Source organism: Neodiprion virginianus, chromosome 4 (assembly GCF_021901495.1).
Source record: "Neodiprion virginianus isolate iyNeoVirg1 chromosome 4, iyNeoVirg1.1, whole genome shotgun sequence".
NCBI classification, from domain to species: domain Eukaryota; kingdom Metazoa; phylum Arthropoda; class Insecta; order Hymenoptera; family Diprionidae; genus Neodiprion; species Neodiprion virginianus.
Genome location: NC_060880.1, coordinates 20,269,619 through 20,290,249, shown reverse-complemented (window position 1 = coordinate 20,290,249; position 20,631 = coordinate 20,269,619). Strand labels below are relative to the sequence as shown.

The following is a 20,631-nucleotide window of genomic DNA, read 5'->3' as shown; positions in this document are numbered from 1 at the left end:
TCGCGATCGGCAGAAGCCTCCTTTCCCCAATCGGTCCTCTTTATCCTCGGTGACACCGCGGCATTTTCAAGAGACCGTTTCTTCTCGCTGACCATCAAATCTTTGTTTACCAGCTTAATAGTTGCCAGTAACTTCTGCAGCTCGTTAGTGAGCGGTTTTATCACCGTCGAGAATGATCGCTCTTTCTGCCCACCTTGATCCCGAAGTGGAGGCCGTTGCAGCGTCGGATTGTCGACGGTCACCCCAGGCACAAAGTTTGCCACCGGATACTCGTTGTACCCTTCAGGTCCGACACTCTCTACTTGCTCCAATCCATAAGGGTTTGGAACGTATTCCAGTCCCGGTGCAATTCTATCCGACCATTGACCGGGGTAAAACAAAACCGGGTCGACTTCACCATAACCCAGCAACCCTACCGAAGAGTTGTCGATAGTGTTCAAAGGGTCGATGAGCTCCTGGTTTCCGTAAATCGGCCCGTACGGCGGCTGGCCGTACCTCAAAAAGGGCTTTCCGATGTCCTGAACGCGGTGGTGCATATGAGCCTTGAACGAAAGCATGGCCGACGTCTTATCGTTCTTCTCCTGGTTCTTCAGCTTCGATCTCCACTGGGCACTGTCGCCGGTTCTCTGGTCGTCGGCTCCGAGAGCATAGATGTTCTGTGGCAATGGAACCAGCCGAAATCCCCGCTTGAATTTGGCCTGATCTTCCTCCAGGTCACTCTGAACCAACGGCTTGTAGCTGTTGTACGGCACGGGAAGGTACTGAAGAGACATGGGCACTGGACTGAAACGATTCCCGGAGGCCCGAGCATTCGGAAGGTATCGGACCCCGCTCGGGGGACGGCGGGCCGGCGGTGGTTGGAATTTGGCCTTCACGTTGACCTCGACATTGGGACCGGCACTGGGCGGCTTTGACGAAGCCGCGGAATCAGGGGCCTGATCACGGCTTGGGATTTGAGAGATTCCGAAGTTGACCACGTAGCTTTTCGTGCCGTTAATCGCTTCCTGGAGCGGCTTCTGCAGCACGGATTGAATCACGCTCTGCCCTTGAGTCGGGGTTGTCGTTTTGATCGCGGTCTTTGTAGTCTCTGTGGAAACGTTTACCAAGCTTGTGTTTTGGGCCAGCTCCGTGGGTTGCGGCTCGTGCACCAAGCCTTGATTCGGGTATCTTTGATTCAACGTCTCGTCGGTTGCTGCCTCCAGATTCACCGTCGGCACATACGGCAAAATGTAGGCTGGCTCAGCGGCTGGGTAACTTTCTCCCGGATATTTTCCGACGGCATTCCAGGAGCCGAGCGAGCCTTCAGAAAATCCTTGACCCTCCGGGACGCCTACTTCAAAACCCGCTGTGTAAGCTCTCTGCAGTCTTTGCTCGTCCTCAGAAATCGATTTCTCGTTCCTGATCGCCGTATGTCGAGGTGCGGCAGCTTTTCGTTTCAGAAACTTGGTGCTCGGTTTTCTCGTTGTGTTTGCAGCGCGTTTTTCCACCTGCTTTTCATCGTTCGACAGACTTTTGGCTTCTCCACTTTCTCCGGCACCAAACAGTTCCTCTTTTTTATCGTATCTGTACCCTGCAGCATTCGGCGTGAATATTCCGTCATTGTCGATGATCATTTCCTCCTCGTCATCGCGTTTCTCGTGATGGATTTTTTTCCTATTACCATCCTTTCGGTGCTTCGCTTTGTGTCGCGGTTTTTTCCTGTACCTTCTACGCAATCGGGGCAGTGCTTTACGGGCACTTTCACCGCCCCGCTTTCTCCTGTTGTACCTGTGAATTTGACCTGCGTACTCGGCATCCCTTTCGTACTCACGTGATCCACTGTCATCGAAGCTGCACAGCTTCGGGTCTGTCGGGCCCAGGACTTCGTCTTCACCCTCATACGATATCAGGGGTGCCTCGACATTTCCTGATGATGTTATGCCACTGAGTGTTTCGTAGTCCCCGGATCCTCGAGCAACGTACATTATAGTATAAAGCACACTGTAAAATTTTTCAGAGAACAAATGTTCACCGTTAAGAGTAAAACTATGCGGATGCAAATGGGTCGATCATGAACACTCACCCGTATATTACGTGATATCGCATTTGCCCGCGTAGCCGATGTCATTCGTCATAGTATAAAATTCGACGTCGTGTTTTCCGTGTAATGATGTCTACTTATCTTTTTTTTTCTCGTTCCGTTTTATCCACGTTTATGGCAATACACAGATTCAGAATACAGTCGTTAGAAAAGAATTTAAAAAATACGTTTGTCCGACGGTCGCTGACCATGCGGTTTTTTCACCCCACTCCGCGATTATCATTTAAATGCAAAGAAAGAAACATAGATAAATAAATAAAAATAAATATATATGTATATTATATGTATTTCTAAATAACTACGATCGGTCCTCGATCACCAAGTTCAGTGTGTATGTATATGGCTATATCCCTGTGTAAATTAAACCTCTTATTAAATTGTACTTGATAAAATATGGTCGCTCTGTTTGCCGAGTAACACTCGTGTCACTTCCAATGTTTGTTTTTTCTATCATCTTTTTTTGACAGGTCGATTCATTTTCCATCGAGATAAAAAGAACAACGCAATTTTATCCTTGGCCAACTTCCTTACCCTTCATCTTCAGCATGCGTTCAACTTCGCACTGATAAAGGTGATAAAGGTATACTGTCGTTAATCGTTTCCCAAAACTTGTATGTACGATTTATTGAAGTCATTGAAAAGAGAATCTTGTAAACTTCTATAATTTGATTTACACCTTTTCGAATTTGATCTGTACAGCCTAGTCACAATATTATTAACGATAAGTAAAAAAAATTAAGAAAGAAGTCATACATAAAACTCTCTTCATCCAAGCCCCTCAATGCTGGCCGAGATAATAGCTGCTGGTTACGAAGCCGAAGGATGGAGATCCCCACTTCAAAGCTACAAAAGGTCAGACGATAATGGACGGAAACCAAAGAAAATACACGCGTATCAGCAGAACATATAAATACGAACAATAATTAGCTGCCGTTATATAAGAAATATTCGCAAGTCAATTCCACTCGTTATTAACTCCCACTGTACATAAAAGATTTATTATTATTATTACTACTATTATTTCATTTCGTTTTTCAACATACACAATTTTCAAAAACAATAATTATAATTTGTATATTGTAATAAGCCGTGATCCCGCCTAAGAAACATAGCATGTAATACATAATACACATGTCGCAAAAATAATCAGTATCAAGGTTGGAAATCGGTAATTACGCAAGTAAGTTTGAAAACTCATTAACAAATTCCATGCCTCTTCGCCCGGCGAAATCTTCTTTTCCCGATACCGAAACTTGGCCTTCTTTTCACACGGACTAATCCAGTTTCACCCCCGTTTTTCAGGGCCTTGAGGCCCTTCAGCTGGATTCCTGACAGAGGTTGAGGAATCGCCACGGCCTTGATGTGGAGGTTAAAAGTAGCGTCGTGGCCTCCAAGCAACGGATTTTCTCTGGACAGGAAAGGAATTAGGGGTGGTTGCAGCCGGATTCCCGGAAACCGATAATCCGACATCGGGATTACGGTCGTCGAACGGAGAGACGGCGTAGTGTTTCCGGGGTGAAACGAATTCCTGAAGAATTCCTGAATCCCCTTGAAGAAGCCGACCTTCTTCGGCGTCGTCGTCGGTTCTGGTTCCTTCGTGCTCGTCACCGGCAACCAGTCCCTGACCACTTCCGGTCGAATCAGGCCCCACGAACCCGTCAGCAGCTCCGCCGAGCCCCGGAAGTTCTGAGAAGAGTCGTTTAAACTTGGACGTGAGAAATCGAGCCGCAGTCTCGCTCCTTCTCCCATACCATAAGGGCGGTCTGGCCACCGGAAGGGCCGCAGATCGGCTGAGTTCTGGTCCCCTGAATCGCCAATGATACTTCTTTTACCCTGCAGTTTTTCTGAAGTGCAACGGACGCTTTATGTCGCACGGTTTTTACGGGAATTTTATAGGAGGCAGAAACTTTTACCTGATCTTTCCTGCCCCGCAGCGAAATCGTTCATCTTGATTGTTTCGACTCGATTTTCTTCATTTTCCAAACTCCCCGAGTATGTTACGAAAGATAATAGACTGCAGACAAGAAGCATCCACATTTCCTCATATTTGTCGGTGATTTTTATCAGGTTAACGAGCTCGTATCGTTTGATATATAAATGCTGCAACTTCAGGTCGACATTTGGCGAATGAACAATTTAATGATCATCGAGAGTCACGAAGTCGGATCTTTGTTTTTCCACGAACTGGTTATAAATCCGTCTCTCCTCGATCCTCAGGTGATACAATAAAACGTTTATACTATACGCACAGATCACTTTGTGAGATTCGAAAGGTCGTGTCGCGATCGTAAAAATCTAGCAAGACCGTAAAAATGGTCTTGTGTCTTCGATATCGATCGAACGATCAACATACATTGTTCATTCTTTAATTTATTACTCTTTTTCCAGCATTTTAATTGTATCCCCTTGAAAATCTTTGATGAAATTTTTTTTAATCCAGATGGAAAAAGTGCTTGTAAGAAATTTGAGTACGCTGCTGTTCGCTTCGAATAGAATGTATTTTAAACACGACAACGAAACCGAGAGGCGAGAAGCGCGACGCCAATTTTCCTTTCGCAAATATTGGCTGGTTGAGGTAATTTGATAGGTATACTACTTCTCGGCGTGTCTTTCGTATTTCGTATTTATTTAATCATTTCGCAAATCGTACTGAATCATCGGACAGTAACTGAGTGATCTTTTATACGATGGAATCATCTCACCTGGAAAGTGTATTTATTCCTGGAAGTGAAACCACTCGTTGATAAAATATTATCATTACACGTGTTTACACGTGTGACCAAGTTAATCCTGGCGCTGCGCTGGAGTGGTACGAATCTAATCTTTTCAACGTGACATTAAAAACGCATCACCGCTTTGTTTATACTGATAAATTTTAATTAAAATCAAATTTTATTATCCCGTATAGCGATACCTTATATCTGGTGTTAACATCGCGTACCGCAAATCAGCTGCGGTTTGGCTTCTAGATAAATTAATTCAGCGTTTTTGCTTTTCTTTTTCTTTTCTTCACTCTCGCTCTCTCTTTCCTTTCTTATATACCTTTAATAGTCAACGAAACAATTTAACGCTTATATACGTTTGTGTAATTAAGTCCACGTAGAGAAACACACACCGTGAGAGAAGAGTGAGGCTTTCTAGTACTCCGTTCTCCTTCTCATCTGCTCTATATACCAGGTAGAAGGAGCGACCTTTGTTATTCAAGGAACGTTGCGCAATAAATGTCCTCCAGCGGACGAGAATACTCTCTTTCTCTCAATTTGCTCTGATCCCTTTTGAGCCCCGTCGTAAGATATACGAATCGCGACGGGAGCCGCTGTGACATTGGGGGCTATAATTAAATTATCCTGCAGCAGTGTTTACTCCCACGCAGTTTACCAATCGAAAAAAAATGAAAAAAAAAATGCGGAGGTAAAAAATTAAACATTCATCTCGTTAAAAAATCAACTGCGCAGTAGTAAAAAAAGAATAAGTGGACTCGAAATATCAGCGGAGATTTAGGAGAAGATTAAGAACTGAGGAAGGGAGGGAAATAAGTAAGCGAAATTAAAGAGCCGGGGGAATCGTCATCAGTTATCTGGGTAGCAGGTGGCAGGGCGAAGCATGCGCTTCGGATGCAAGACAGCAAGGGGCGGGAGAATACGGGATAAAAGGAAGTTCGAGTCGAGGCTCCGGTTCTGATTTGTTTAAGGTTTTGAAAGCGACACCATTGCAACGAAATCGTCTCGTTTACTCGAGGCTCGCAACTAGAGCGATTTTAAAATATGCGAACCCTGAAGTGAACGGCGGAATATAACAATCCGTTCAAAATGATCCTCGCAGTCGGGTTTATTTTCTCTTCGTTTCACTTGTTGCTCGCCTCCCAGTTTTTTGATTACGACCACCTGCAGCATGGAATAATCTACGGACTCGACGTGATCGGTGAGTATATTAATCAAATTTGCGATGGAAAAATCTGATTAAAGCAATTCGTGAAAAACGAACTTTTTCTTCGAAACTCTGGCTACCACAATTGACTTTTCTTTTTCTATGATATCCGAAATGAAGAGCGAAACACACGAAGTCCTTATCCGAGTCTTTTCACAACCGAAAAGGATCACCACCCCGGACGTCTTTTGAAACAAATGAACGACGAGCTGCTCGTTTTGAACCGAGCCATTGCGATTTTGGAATGGCAAAGCGCGACGAGCCCATCGTCGCAGGTTTCAGGTCTGAACGCTGGGATGTCGCGGTTCAAAACCACCTGGCGAAACACTTGGTGCTCCAGGATGAAGAACCTCGGAAAAGAGTCGAACGGTCTCGGTTTCTCCGAGAAGAGGATGATTCGTCTACTCTGCAGGGGTCCGAAATACACACCGTATCAAGCCAGGCGAGTAATTCTCCGTACATCGGTTGCTAGCTGTGATTGATTGAAAATAAAAACGCTGTTTTTCATGTTTCAGAGCGTTGACCAGCGTTTTCGAAAAACTCTCATCCAGCTACGCCAACGCTTTGGTCTGCAGAAGCGAAGAACATGACGAGCAGAAATGTTATCACGGAGAACCTGAACTCGAGAGGCTCGTCGCTACCTCAAGGTGAAATGATCTTTAGTACAAATCGTTCAGACAGCTCGACTGATATTCTGTAACTTTTGAACATTGCATTATCTTCTTTTTGGTGCCAAATTAGAAACGAGAGTGAACTTCGATGGGCCTGGGTCTCGTGGAGGAACGAAATGAGCAAAGTGAAAGGACTCTTCACGACCTCGGTCGCTCTGCAGAACCAGGGAGCCTGGAACAACGGTGATGACATACCTGAAAATTTTTATTTCGTGTCTTTGTCTGTCCAGAATCTTGTATCATATGCGAAAATGTAATCGTGTGTATAATCTGGAAACCAGGATACCTCGATATTGGCGAGTGCTGGCGCGAGGAGCTGGAAACTTCGGATTTGGAGAACGTGGTGGAGGATTTGTATCGGCAAATAGAACCGCTTTACAAGCTGCTCCACGCGGTTGCCCGGTTTCGATTAGTTCAAAAATACCCGGACATCGTTGATCCTCGAGGACCAATACCAGCGCACCTGCTTGGTGAATCTTATAATTATCGAATCATATTTCATTGTCAGGTTATCGATCCATTTATCCATCGGATTTGTTCGTCTATCTAATCGATTCGCTGATTTTACATTTTCAGGTAACATGTGGGCTCAAAACTGGGCATCTCTCATTGATATTATTTGGCCACGTGCAAAAGACAACGGTAGCGTCACAGGCGCCTTGAAAAGAAAGAATGTCACTGTTACGAAGATGGTGAAGCTTGCCGAGGACTTTTACGTATCGATGGGTCTGCCGCAGCTGACTTCCTCGTTTTGGGAGAACTCCGTGTTCGAGAGAGAAAACAGGTCGGAAATAGCCTGTCACGGCACTGCCGCGAACATGTATCGAGACAATGACTACAGGTAAGCGGATGGGGTAGAAATCGATTGTATGAAGGTAACAATTGTCCCATTGAATAGCATTCGGTGCTTTCAGTTTACAGCTAATTAGCTGGTTAATTACTGGAAAATTACTCCTTTTCAGAATACTCACCTGCGCTGAAGTTAACGCCGAAGACTTTTACGTAATTCATCATGAACTCGGCCACGTATACTATTATATGGCTTATAAAGACCAGCCTACTATATTTATGGTGAAATTAATTTATACTATACACTGTGGCAATTCTCTTTTTGCCGTCTGTTGGCGAGATTCGTTGAATCATTACCGCTGACTGTAAACAATCCTCATTTTCCATTTTATACACAATGTCTCTTGCTAATCGCTCTTATACTGTAGGACGGTGCGAATTCAGCATTTCACGAGGCAGTTGGCGACGCCGTGATGTACGGTGTCATGACTCCGCAGCATATGCAGAGGCTCGGACTCATTTCCGATTCGACTCCGGACGATGGTCAGTATATTGTTGAGTATAAAAATTCGTAATTTAGTAAATCTGAACCACAATGCGCCCGCCGATCCGTAACCAATCGTACACATCAGCAGTCTAATCCATGACAGATTTACCGCTACGGAATGTCGGTTAGTTAACCGAACTGATACCTGCCTTTCTATTTTTTCATAAATCGTATATCTCTAAAAAACATTGGCCGAAAGTTTGACAACTGTTTCACGAAAGATCTCGCAGTTCGTAACAAGCCGTTTCCACAACAGGCCAGCCATTACTAATCACGATTGCCTTGCGCCTGACTATCGGCAACTAAATTTACGTGTCTGTATGTCCGACCATTCCAGGTTTTACCACTTCGTCTAGTCGTGGTTCAGCCGTATCTATTGGCTGATCATAACGTAGAGTTTACTACTTGGGAGCGCGGTCGGGGCGCAGATTGAGTTTTCTATTTGAAATCTCCGGACAAAATGATATCGAACGAAATGTGGTTGTTTTATTAACAGATTTGCCGTTTCTTTTGAGACAAGCTCTATCCAAGGTACCGCAGCTTCCGCACGGCTTAGTCATTGATAAGTGGCGATGGAAAGTATTCAATGGGGAAATCAAATCGTCTGAGTACAACGAGGCTTGGTGGGCGATAACGAGGCGATATCAAGGAATCGAGCCGCCTTTACCTCGCTCAGATTTCTTTTTCGACCCCGCAGCAAAGTTTCACGTTACCGACAACACACCCTACGTTAGGTGAGTATTTTTCAAGTAAAGAGATCAGCGGTATTTTTATTCACTTAGTCGAAATAAAACGCTAACGCCGTTTGTGTTCCTTGTATTATATTTATTATTAAATATACATATTATACGCATGTTTACGTATTTTTTTGTTGTTCTATTTTGCGAACAGATATTTTCTCGGATACATATTGCAAGTGCAAATTTTCAAAGGCATGTGCGAGGCTGCGGTCACGGGTAAAGTTGGCGATCCGAATTTCGATATTCCTCTACACAGATGCGATATTTACGGATCAAAAAACGCTGGGAACAAGTTGAAGTAAGTTTTACCTCAAATATTTTTTCTGAATTGGTTCAAATGGAAATAGACTAGAATGCAGGGATTTTGGATTAGGCGTTAGTGTTACAAAATTCGTCGACCATAATTTCTTTTCACGTATTTTTATTTTCTATTTCTTTCGTAATTTTTACTTATGAAAACAATAGAAAGCAGTTTGGTAAAAAACAAATAATAATAAAAAAATTTACCGTAGTGTGATTGCAGGTAATCATAAATACAAATTTCCTATTATAATAATCATTTTGGCTTATGAATTAGGGATCGGTAAAAAAAAGTGCGTCATCAAATCTGATCAAATTAGAAGAGCGCATAGTATAATTATTTAGTTCATTTGTTTACTCAATATTTGCAACATAATTACTGGAAGTAATAAGCACGATTCTTGTGCTGTTTTTTCAAATATCTAAATCACATAGTCTAATCGAAATGTTGTTTCTTATTCAAGACATCTTATGGAGCTCGGGAGCAGCATGAATTGGAAATATCCACTCTTCTTGGCGACTGGTACTAAAAACTATCGAGTCGAACCGTTTCTGGAATATTATGAACCAATATATAGGTGGCTCAAGCTTCAAGTGAAATATTACGACATTCCTGTTGGTTGGGACGAAGCTATTAGCAATGTGGCATAGGTAACAGTAATTCTCTTGACCAGTAAAGGCAGGTATAATGCAATTAGAAAAAGTAATAATATCTTATACAATTTTACACAGTATTGGTAATGATGATAAAAACGATAATAATCGTTATTATGACAAAGTGGGATTAAAATTTACAATGACAAAGTCATAGAGTAGTTTAAAAAATGATAACTATTATAGTTAGAATATAAAAATCAGACGCCAACAGTTGTTCTGATTCAAGTAGGTAATTAACTTCTTAACTTCCAGTTGTTTTCACCTATTTGTTTTCTTTTCTTTTTTGCTACATAAATGCATGGCTTGAAAAATTCCTAGTAATGTCGAATGATTATTTAATACTTGAATGGCAGTTTCCGTTAGGTAAACCAAACGATTTATTCTCGTTTCAACCCATGTTTTGTGACGATCCCAACCCTTCGTTCGTGAATACGTCAAATTCATCGCGAGTTAATAAAGCGCCTCGTACATCGTCCAGTTTTATTGTATCTGGAAATCTGAATAAACAAAATAAGAATTATTCATTATACCTGCTCTTATAATCACATTGAAAGTTGATAAAAACTGTTCGAAAGAAAAACGGAAACACTCACTTGTTGTTGCTTCTTTCCCAGGCCTTAGCATGAGATCGCCGCATCAGGTCGTCGACGAAACATCGCATTGCCTGTAAAATTCAATGTTTCTCTTGTTTTTTTCTTTTCCAAATGCACAAATCGGAAATGAACTTCAGAGTCAAATAAAACTGCGGATTTTACCTCAACCATCATTCGTTCGGCAGCCGAATGCAAGACTCCAGGGATGATCTCTTCTCTCTGCAACCGGACACCGATTTCCCTGGCTGTTTCATCTACAAACACTGACGGCAGCTCGAGGAGAGGATCGCTGTCCAGAGTGATTGTGTCTTTCGTCAGCCCTGTTGCTTTGATTTTAACTGTAAAAATATAACGAGCAAGCGTTTGTGTCAATTATTCACGCGGTCAGAGTTACAGCTTTCCAGTTTGTATGCATGCGCAGGAATGAAACTCACGCTCCATCTTTGTTTTCGGTTCCGTTATGTGAACAACATCAACTTCTATGTCGCTATCTTCGTTTGAGATATTTAAATCCTTACAGTTTTCCAACCACTTATTGAACTGCAGAGATTCGGTACAAGTCGATACCGCGACGCTGTTACTAGCCTCAGGTATTTTTTTACTAGTTTTCGCAGCGTTTCCAACATCTAGCGAGGTTTGGACAGGTGTGTATCCGTGAATTCTGGCCCAGTTCAAAATCTCTTTAACACTCCAGAGCTGATTGTCTTGGAATCCTTTCTTCTTTAGAAACGATCTAACCATCTTTGCTCTGAACCACTGTAAAATTTCTATTGTTTAATAGTGAAAACATAGAACTGTACAAACTTGGCTGGCAATGATAATTCAATTTTCACCTCATGTGCTCTTTGCTTTCCCAAATGATAATTCAAAAATTCCTCTTGAGTGCAGCAAGCGTAAGGATGTAATTGTCTGTAATCGGGGTCTTTTGCCTCCTGGGTAATCAGAGGAGTTCGCTTCATGATGTATCGCAGCGCTCCGATGATATCTTTTATTTCGACAGTTTCTATTGACCTGTGTGGATTAAAAATAAAAAAAATTAACTCACAACTAACAAAATCTCAGTTTTTGCTGTACATCCAATATTCTTTCAGTTTATAAATTACCTCAGAATGTCCTCGTATTTTTCCTTTTTGCTCAGTAGCTTTTGTTTATCTTTTCCAAGGGTGACGCTAACTTTTACGGTCTTAGAATCATCCTGATCATCGATTTTCACAGTTCTAGGTAATTGTTTCAGCTTCAGCTGTCCGACTCGATTCGGCACGATCACGTTTCGCTTATCAATTTGCAAATTGTTATACAACGGTTTAGCTATCTGGAGTACAGGTACAGTGGAATTTGAATTAAGTAACAAGCTTTTAGATGGATTTATATTCAGTACTATAGCTGGTTTGCTTTGGTTATTCATGTCTAATTTATTGTTTCTATCTGACTTTTTTAGTATACTAATACTCGGCTTGAGCAGAGATACTCTCTCCATGGTCTTCACACCTTTGTTAAAGATTGAAACCTTTCCAATACCGTCTTGACTTTTTTTATCGTAAAGAATAGACCTAGCTGATAATTGCCTTGGATTAACGACGGCAGTTAATGACGAGCTGTTTCCAGTCTTTATAGAAATGAACTGACTGTTCTCCAAAACTAATTTCTGCTTTTTTCTTTGCGGCTCGTCTAGTGGTGGTATTGTAATCTTTAACGGCTTAGATTTGGATGGCATGCATTTGAGGCTGGAAGCTAATCTCTGCATTTCCAATCGCTGTGTATCAATTTTCAATAATTTAGCGCTTGAATCCATTCCTAATTCAGACCCCGAAGTTAAATACTCAGACCTGCGACTGGATGCAGTGATCGAGACATTTTTCTCCGTTCCGTTTTGACTATTTAATAACTCTACAGCCTCAGTAATAGGTCTTTTTAATTCAGAGCTAGCTTTTCTTACCAGCGCTACTTTTGCTGGCTGAATTTTCTTTGCTAAAATATTTTCAACTACGTTAGCATTTGACATTTTTGCTAAGTCGACCGAATTGCTTGCCAATTTTCCTACATCAGTCATGAAAAAAAACTTATCGTTACATTTCACCAGTTTTATAGGAATTGGTGAAACAATGCCATTAGTTTCTACATTGTTTGAAAAGTTCTTCTGTTTCGATTCGACAATTTCCTTGGTTTTCGAAGTATTTTCAGAAACGTGTACACCCTCGTCAGTTTTGGTGGTAACCAAAGATTCGCAAACACTCGTTTCAACCACGCACTGCCCATTGCTCGTTGTATCCTGTCTGATGTTATCATCACATTTTTCATTATCTTCAATTTTCTCGACGGATTCGACATTATTTTCGTCTAACTTCAATAAGTCACAGTTTACGTTGTTATTTATCAAATTTCCTGCATTTTTAGAAGACTTATCTATAGTGTGGCATTTATCATTCGTAGAATGTCTGATTGTTACATTATTTTCTATACAATTTACTACATCTACATGGTCGTCCTCTTTAAGCATACTACTGACGTAATTGTGCTCGATTTTTATACAGTTCTCATTGACGACTTGGCTTTCAGTCCGTTCCACCTTAACAGACCTTTCAAATACGCTCGATACATTGTTTAGTGAATCAGTTGGTTGAAATTCTTCTTTTACAATTGATAAATTTATTTCACTATTTTCCTGCACTACTTTAGCGTCATTTCTTTTACTAGGATCATCTTCACAGTCAAGCACTGTGTCCAGACTCTTTTTGAAATTCTGGGGATTCGTTGTATGGATCCAAATGTTGACAACTGTCTCCGAGCCTGGAATGTGGAAGTTTTAAATTTACCTACTTGGGTGTGAAACAGAAACTAATGCACAGTGAAGAGGGCAGCTACTTACCAAGAGTCTGCAGACCAGTATAAGTCCGATCTAATTTTAGGTAGTGAATAACATCCATTGGCTTGTTCAATGCGTTTTTAAAATGCAGCTGCACTCTCAGTGGAAATTCACCCCAGCCTCTTCGGGACAAATGAAACGGAGGAGATCTGTAAGAACGTTAATTGAACATCAGAACATGTATTGATAACAATATATTTACTGTTATTTAGAATTTACTCAAACTCACGTTACTTGGACGACGTCATTTGGCTGATAGCTAGGATGCAGAAAGAACCTGACTTTGCTAACAAAGTCAGTGATGTCAGGGGCCTCTTTACTCCCTCTGACGTACATCATCCATTTATGACTAGCTCCGTCCTCCCTCCAGTCTGGTGGAATCCACTTGGATATGTTGCCTATGACGATTCGTTTCCAGACTTTATGCCGCACTCCTCTGGCAGGGCTAGTAACGGCAGGAGTGTTGCTTTTCGGTGGAATATATCTAGGAATTTTCTTAGGTGGGTCAGAATCAGTTTTAACTTCGGCATTGCTCTTTTCGGGCGAGATTCTCTTCTCACTCTTGATCTCCAGGTCCAGGCCCAATCGTTTCTTGATCTCCGAGACATCGGGACTGGCCTGTACCTCGTTCTCATAGCTGTTAGAAGTCGATGGACCAGGATCTGCAAGTCCAACTCTTTGCCGCCTCGGGGTCTTACCAATGAGACGTTTTATCGCTGGATGTATTTGGGACTGATTCGATTCGACGGCAGCTTGTGGTGCCTGGCATTGTTTGCGATTGTAAAAGTCTGTTACAACAACGTAGCGCAGCAGGTGCAATGTCTTTAGAGCCTTCTGCAGCCTGCTCTGAATCTCTAGGACCTCCTTCTCTTTCTGGTCTATCTCCTTGGTAAATTCCTTCTCTACTATCGTCACTATCTGATTAGCCGTATGGGCCCGCGCTGTGTCCTCATATATTTTTTGCTGCTTCGCATTTGGTGGTTCGGGCGATGCGTAATCAGGATCTTGGTCGTCCGACGGCCTTTTTGGGGCGCTCATTTAACTGGAATTTGTAAAATTTTATAGAAAACATAACGAGTTGATGTTTCAAATTTTTCATCTCCTGATTTTATGGTTATGTCGGGCGATTGTTGTTACTTTCGGAAATATCCATATTGTTGGCGTGATAAATAGTGAACCGTTGCTGAAGTTGAACTTTATGGATTGAAACTTCTGAATAATGTAATAAATGCTAATAACATGACAAGAAAATGCAAATTGACACTAGGACGCTGGATTCGTGAGTGGCTGTGATCATGGATTAATAGTTTTTGTGTTACGAAGCAAGCTGTCAATTCGTCTAGCACATTATTGATCCAACAATACTTACCATGCATTTATTTCAATCTGTTCAATTTGTATGTGAGCAACGAAATAATGGACTCTTGATTGTTAACAAATTGTCAAAATAAATTTCCTCATCGTTCATTTCACGGTATCCTCTCTGCTTTAACTACAGCGAAAGTATTCAGATTCAGACCCGGGAAGAGAACTCACGATCGCATTTTCATATCCCCTAGTCAAGGTGCTTTTCGAAACTACCTGGCAGAGTAGAAAATTCCCTAGAACAGAGGCAGAGCTACTTATAAACTCAGCAGCGCAAAAGAGATAGTTAACGACACTGGAAGCTAATTTTAGAACGCACCCTGAGTAGCATCTTCTGACAGGAAATCGCACTAATCTCTATCAGCGCCATTTGCAATTTTTACGGCTCCGTTTCGAAGCGGGCAATTCAAAGCTAACCAATTTCACGCGTGTATTGGTCGATGGCGGCGGAACATAAAATAGAAGTGAGCAAGTTAACAAATTGCGATAAATGGTAAAGCCTAGTGCTTAACGCTAAGAAAAAGTTAGTAAATTAATAATAATGGTGTAGTGCTTGTACTGTGGGAAAAGTTCAAGTCGGAAGCGAACTAATCACAGGTTCACTTTTGCGCTTGCTTCAAATTGTTACTCATTTTTCAAGCAGCCTATTTGTAAGTAACGAATTTTTTTGTGCCAATTAATATTCATTTTCCACTGTTTTATAATGTGTTTGACCACTGATACTAATAAATTTACCACCTACGTTTTACTGAAATAAAACAATTCAATTAATGCTAAAAATACAGCTCTGTCGTATTTTGGTGGTTGTGCTTATTATACTCCGATTTATTGCTATTTCTTCAAAGATTTCTGTATCGTCTTCCGATAGGCAAATGACAACGTCTTACAGCGATTCGTGTTTTCGGTCTTGGTTTAGTTGTTGATTGTTTCGCGTATTCCCCAGGTTCTCTATTTTAATGATTATCCATAACTAAAACGGCCATCTTTCATCCATAATTAAAACAGTCATCTTTTATTGACAATAAATAGTCAACGGGTTATATGAACTGAAAAATTTCGAACAAACTGCGAATATACACGAGTACAAATTGATTGGGTAAACGATTTACCATAATTAACATGTGAAAAAAAGTTATCAGCAATTTTTCGACGAACGTAAGATCGATCTTGCAACTGTTCTCCGTGTAGTAGGCCTACTGGGAATACCACGTAAAAAAAAACGCACTAGTGTGCTCTACCGCTTGCGGTAGTGTGGAAACGAGCATAAGTAAATTTATTTTCACTGTTCAAATACTAACGTATTGTAGTTTTTCAAATGACAATTTTATTCTTGCGTAAATTTAACTCATTGTCAATAAAACTCATGTTTCGATGATGTGTAACGTATGTGGAATCGTAATACCTTCGGACTTCCCTAGTTTAGTTAGAGTGAATTCCACGTAAATACATTTTCTGTTTTTGATTAATTTCGTTTTCTAATTAAAGCCAATAAGGTGCACATACCATTGGCAATTTAGAGTTTGGCAATTCCTATAACTTTCTCCCCCGATTGATCTTTCGCAGTCGACACAGTAAAATTGTTGAATTGTAAAATTCGAAAGTTTTACTCGCTACTCATTGAACAACTCGACTTTTCGATAAAATTAGTTCAATTTCAATTGCCTATCCAGCACAGCATTTCTTTCTTGAATTTTTTGTATCACAAGAATTCGTAAATTCAAATTTAACCGCGTCTTTTGTGCGTTACCTTGATATTTTAAGGTTCTGAGCACAAGTCATTCAGCGCTGTGGCTGACACGCACAGATATTGATCATACAATTATCAACTACTGTTTGTGTCGAATCATATTCATTCGCAATCAACACGGTGCTAGGATCAAGTTGTTACAATAAAATACGATATTTAGATACCAAATGCGCAAGTTTCCCGTGACTAAAGAAAAAAAACCAAGCTTATTCAATACCGACTACTAAGTATGACAAAAAGAACGATGTTCAAATTTATTTCGTTTGAGATACGGGTGATCACATACGTAAAAATAAATGCAACTAATATCATAACTTGCATTGGAAGACTATTACTTGGAATGTAACGGTGCTACGTATATTTCTCCAAAACGGACAATCAGCCCATCACCAGAACCCGTTGCCGTTCCAATAACTCATCAACGATGCATATTTCTTCGATGATTAATAAGGAATTACATAAATTTCTAATAAGTTCCTTGTAATTTTAACATGTATAAAGTAACTCATTAACGTTCCACCAATGTCTCCTCTTCCCTTCGTAAAACTCTTCTTCTACCTAAGTTCGAAAAATCTGTAAATTCTATTTCCGGAAAACTATAGAAACATTTCGATAGATCAGAATCTTGTCTCAGAAAATACTAATGAATTGTTGGAATCCAGAACACTCTTGAAGCTTCCAAAAGGTCTTACAACCTTTCATCTATATTTTTTTGACAGAGATATCGTAGATAATTGATGAGAATTTGAATATAAAGAATTCAGAAAATCCATCTTTAGGTGATATAAGTCGTTAGTTTCTGATATTCTATATAGTATTATTACACAATTGTATCCTCTGGGTAATATTTTTATTAGGGGTTACCGCAAAAATGCCACAATTCCGGATGAAACAGTATCGACTTTGTCGAGAATGCATACTATCAAACTCGAAATTCTTAATAATCAACACGGGCACTGCCACAGATCTATAATAAAGCGGACAGATATGGGTAATTATAATCTGGGCCACTTGCTAATAAATTTATGAACAATCTTGTGTTTGTGGATCAGCGGACAGAGTCCCAATCTAACCAGTTAATCTAAGTAGAAGTTGAACAAAGCAACCCTTATCATCTTTAAATTAATTTTTTATTGCTTTTGTGATAATGGTTACCTGAGGTTAATTGGGGTTTGTTACAGCATGGGCTCGCACATTAGTAACAATAGAGTGTTACCTTATTTCCAAAAAATATTTACAAGTAGTGTTTTTGTGTAGAATGGTCTAGGTTTTCCGATGCAAATAAACTTCATTTGAAAAAAAAACCACGGAAATCCTAACGTAAGTTAAGAATTTGTTTTAATATGTCACCCGCCTATTCGTTCACAATGAAGGTATGAGCGTGACTGAAGATATATATTTCCAGTCAACGGTATGAGTTATGTATATTGAACATATGTACACAAATAACATGAGGTACAACAGATAGATACAACTGTATATATATCTACATCCTTTGATTAACTTCTTCAACTATTTCTCATATTGTTTGCATGAAGAAGTTTTGAGTTCTGTGAACAGTCGATCAGGTGTATGTTTATTGTGCATCTATTTCGGTAACATTATTTTGTCGATCCGATGGAGTAAGATTGATATTGCTGAATTTGGCCCGAATGAATTTGCGTAGTTGTAAAGTATACGGCGTCCATACAGTACTGTACATTTTTTTGCATAAATGTCTTCCCAAACTATCCAAGAATGTGTCCCTGAAATTGCAGACGCAAATTCGGAATATTTTCGGAGTTACAGAAGAAATAGTGAGCAAGCGTCGAGCAGGTATACGAGCGGTTTTTTGAAGTTTTTTGAAGAGTCTGAACCAGTTTTTTGAAGTTTTGAACTAGTTTTTTGAAGAGTCTGAAGGGCAACTCTATGGACCAGGAATCGCTGAATAGCATATCAATGCGGTAAGTTCAAGAAAATTACGATTTTTTATGTACGAAAACTTTGACGCACGATTTCTCCATTTTTCATTTTTACGCTTTTTCCTAATTGGCGGGAAAGATAGGGAAAAAACTAAACGTCCTATCGAAACGAGACAAATTGCATTGTACTCAGGATGAAATTCTCTTCTAGTTGAACCTAAAAAACCTTAAGAAAGTTAAGATTGACCCACTTTTCAAGCAATCTAAAGTGAATTCTTTTCCCAAGAAGAATGAATTTTTTTTTAATTTGCGAAAAATTGTTGAATTTTTTAATTCTTGTGAAATTTTCTTGGTTTAACTAGAAGCTATACTATTGAGAAGTAAAAATTTTTTTGATTTCTTTGTTTCAGATGGAAATTGCGACCTGCACCTTTCCCGCCGCACGACAAATGCATACTCGAGACGCCTCGGTGAAATGCTTGTACCAGGCATAATATGACATGTATCCTAATGAAAAAATTCGAGAAGACTGGTGAAATACATAACAATAAACCCTGGAAGTTTCGTTTTAATCGGATATTTCTTTCCTTCCCCAAAAAATCCTCGAAAATACCGATTTTTTGAACCCTCTAAAGAAGGCTCCCTCCTGAAGCTCACTGTATTTTGTGCAAAACATTTTTCATCTGAGATTCGATTTGTATGATCGTTATCCGACTGAGTAGACCCCCAGGAACTCAAAAAACGCACGAAAAGAGCCTGGGATCAACAGCGAAGAAGTTACAAAGGAAGGAGCACAAGCTGAAAAATATCAAAAAACACAGGTTCTGGTTTTTCACTGTGACTTCTGATCCGTTGCTCGCATCGCATTGGGACTGCGCCCGATCGATTCCTCAAAATTACGTCAATATAGTGCATAAACGAATTTATTCCAGCGCTTTTCAAAATCGCCAAATTTTTCGCAAAAAATACTAAGGGGTTACCTAGGGCCTTGCTGTTTTTTTGAGCGAAAAACTTTTAGTCTCCGATTCGATTTGTATGACCCTTTCCTGATTGAACGGACCCCCAGGAACTCAGAAAATGCAGCGAAAGAAGCGTGGGATCCAACGGGAAAGAAGATACGAGGAAAAGAGCACCTGCTGAAAAATGACGAAAACACAGGTTATCGTTTTTTGGCTGTAACTTTCGATGCGTTGATCGCAGCGTATTGGGACTGGGCCCAATCGATTTCTATCGCAAAATTACGTCGGAATAAGGCATGCAAGAATCTATTCCAGCACTTTTCGAAATCTCGAAAATTTTCGCCAAAAATGCAAAGGGGTTAGCCTTACTTTTTCTTCATTTTTGGAGCCAAAAATTTGTGGTCTCAGATTCGACTTGTATGACCCTTTCCTGACTTATTGGATCCCCAGGAACTCAGAGAACGCAGCGAAAAGAGCGTGGGATCAACAGAAAAGAAGTTACGAAGGAAAATGTGCCTGCTGAAAAATGTCGAAATCTGAGGTTCTGGTTTTTTGGCTGTAACTTTTTATCCGTTGCTCGCAGCGTATCAGGACTGCGCTTAATCGATTTGTCTCGCAAAATTGCGTCCGAATAGTGGCAGAAAAAATTTATTCCAGCACTTTTCAAATATTAATCCTCACGTAATATTTTTGATGTGTTCTGATACTGAAAATATTTATTGCTATTCCAGGTACAACCCGAGGTGGTTATCGGTGGTTGTTCGAGGTGGTTGGCGATTGTTGGAGGTGGTCGGAGGTGGACGAGGAGGAGGACGAACTGAACTGAGTCTCAAAGCCCTGTTGACATAAAAGCAGCTATTCGATAGAAATTATAGTTTATAGTTTACACAGCCCATTGCATGATATTTCATTATAAATAAATATGTTTCAATGTATTTAGGAATAATTTATCAAATATACAGAGGTCATGTGCAAATAATAAATGAATTGATTCGACCGCAGTTTGATGTATTCATTAGAGCTTTAACAATAAATTTAAGCTTTGTTACTTCTTTCATTTTATTATGGATAATCAAAAACATTTCCGACTAATCGTACTGTGGAAGCATGGGGATTAAACCAAATGTAGCAAAAGATTAGAAACAGTGTATGTAGAGTACGGGTATTTTTCTAATAATGCAAATAGAATAGAATACCACGCCTTGCGATTTAGCTTTCCAGTCAGAGATGAATGATGAATTTTAAGGACTGCATTATCGTTGTTGAATATTCTATGCCTCATGGGAAAAGAAAATCTGTAACGACAAACTTGATGCACCGGATCATCGTCGACTTTAACTTTTGAAATGTCCTACCATTTTCGAACGCCTCCTACCTCCCCCTGCCACCTCCGACCATCAATGGCCACTTTCGAGCACCCCCTATCACCTTCTGCCAGCGCCGACCACCTCCTACCATTTCCGAACACCTCCAACCATCCTATTTACCTATA

At 40.4% G+C, this 20,631-nt stretch overlaps 2 protein-coding genes and 2 long non-coding RNA genes across 4 annotated transcripts in view; 2 read left to right on the top strand and 2 right to left on the bottom strand.

Moving 5' to 3' along the window:
- The window catches only part of LOC124302364 (angiotensin-converting enzyme-like), a 38,571-nt gene extending 28,828 nt beyond the window's left edge, over window positions 1–9,743 (top strand). Inside the window, exons 3-13 of the mRNA XM_046758478.1 lie at window positions 5,947–6,001; window positions 6,128–6,449; window positions 6,523–6,654; window positions 6,749–6,861; window positions 6,960–7,148; window positions 7,255–7,519; window positions 7,641–7,749; window positions 7,896–8,010; window positions 8,511–8,748; window positions 8,906–9,052; window positions 9,519–9,743. Coding sequence (XP_046614434.1) covers window positions 5,947–6,001; window positions 6,128–6,449; window positions 6,523–6,654; window positions 6,749–6,861; window positions 6,960–7,148; window positions 7,255–7,519; window positions 7,641–7,749; window positions 7,896–8,010; window positions 8,511–8,748; window positions 8,906–9,052; window positions 9,519–9,705 — 1,872 coding nt within the window. The 3' untranslated portion in view covers window positions 9,706–9,743. The remainder of the gene's footprint in view (window positions 1–5,946; window positions 6,002–6,127; window positions 6,450–6,522; window positions 6,655–6,748; window positions 6,862–6,959; window positions 7,149–7,254; window positions 7,520–7,640; window positions 7,750–7,895; window positions 8,011–8,510; window positions 8,749–8,905; window positions 9,053–9,518) is intronic.
- LOC124302362 (YEATS domain-containing protein 2) lies at window positions 9,371–14,767 on the bottom strand. Its single transcript, XM_046758477.1, has 9 exons — window positions 14,537–14,767; window positions 13,397–14,209; window positions 13,171–13,316; window positions 11,408–13,091; window positions 11,138–11,315; window positions 10,739–11,060; window positions 10,467–10,642; window positions 10,305–10,375; window positions 9,371–10,208 (listed from the first exon to the last, which is right to left on the bottom strand). Exons 2-9 carry the CDS (start codon window positions 14,203–14,205, stop codon window positions 10,100–10,102), a joined length of 3,495 nt encoding a protein of 1,164 aa, XP_046614433.1. The 5' UTR covers window positions 14,206–14,209; window positions 14,537–14,767; the 3' UTR covers window positions 9,371–10,099.
- A 992-nt stretch (window positions 14,768–15,759) lies between these two features.
- LOC124302417 (uncharacterized) lies at window positions 15,760–18,198 on the bottom strand. Its single transcript, XR_006907705.1, has 3 exons — window positions 18,066–18,198; window positions 17,770–17,772; window positions 15,760–15,772 (listed from the first exon to the last, which is right to left on the bottom strand). It is a non-coding gene; the product is annotated as an uncharacterized LOC124302417 (long non-coding RNA).
- On the top strand, window positions 16,380–17,598 carry LOC124302416 (uncharacterized). The gene is made up of 2 exons (XR_006907704.1): window positions 16,380–16,759; window positions 17,137–17,598. It is a non-coding gene; the product is annotated as an uncharacterized LOC124302416 (long non-coding RNA).
- Window positions 18,199–20,631: the final 2,433 nt, after the last annotated feature.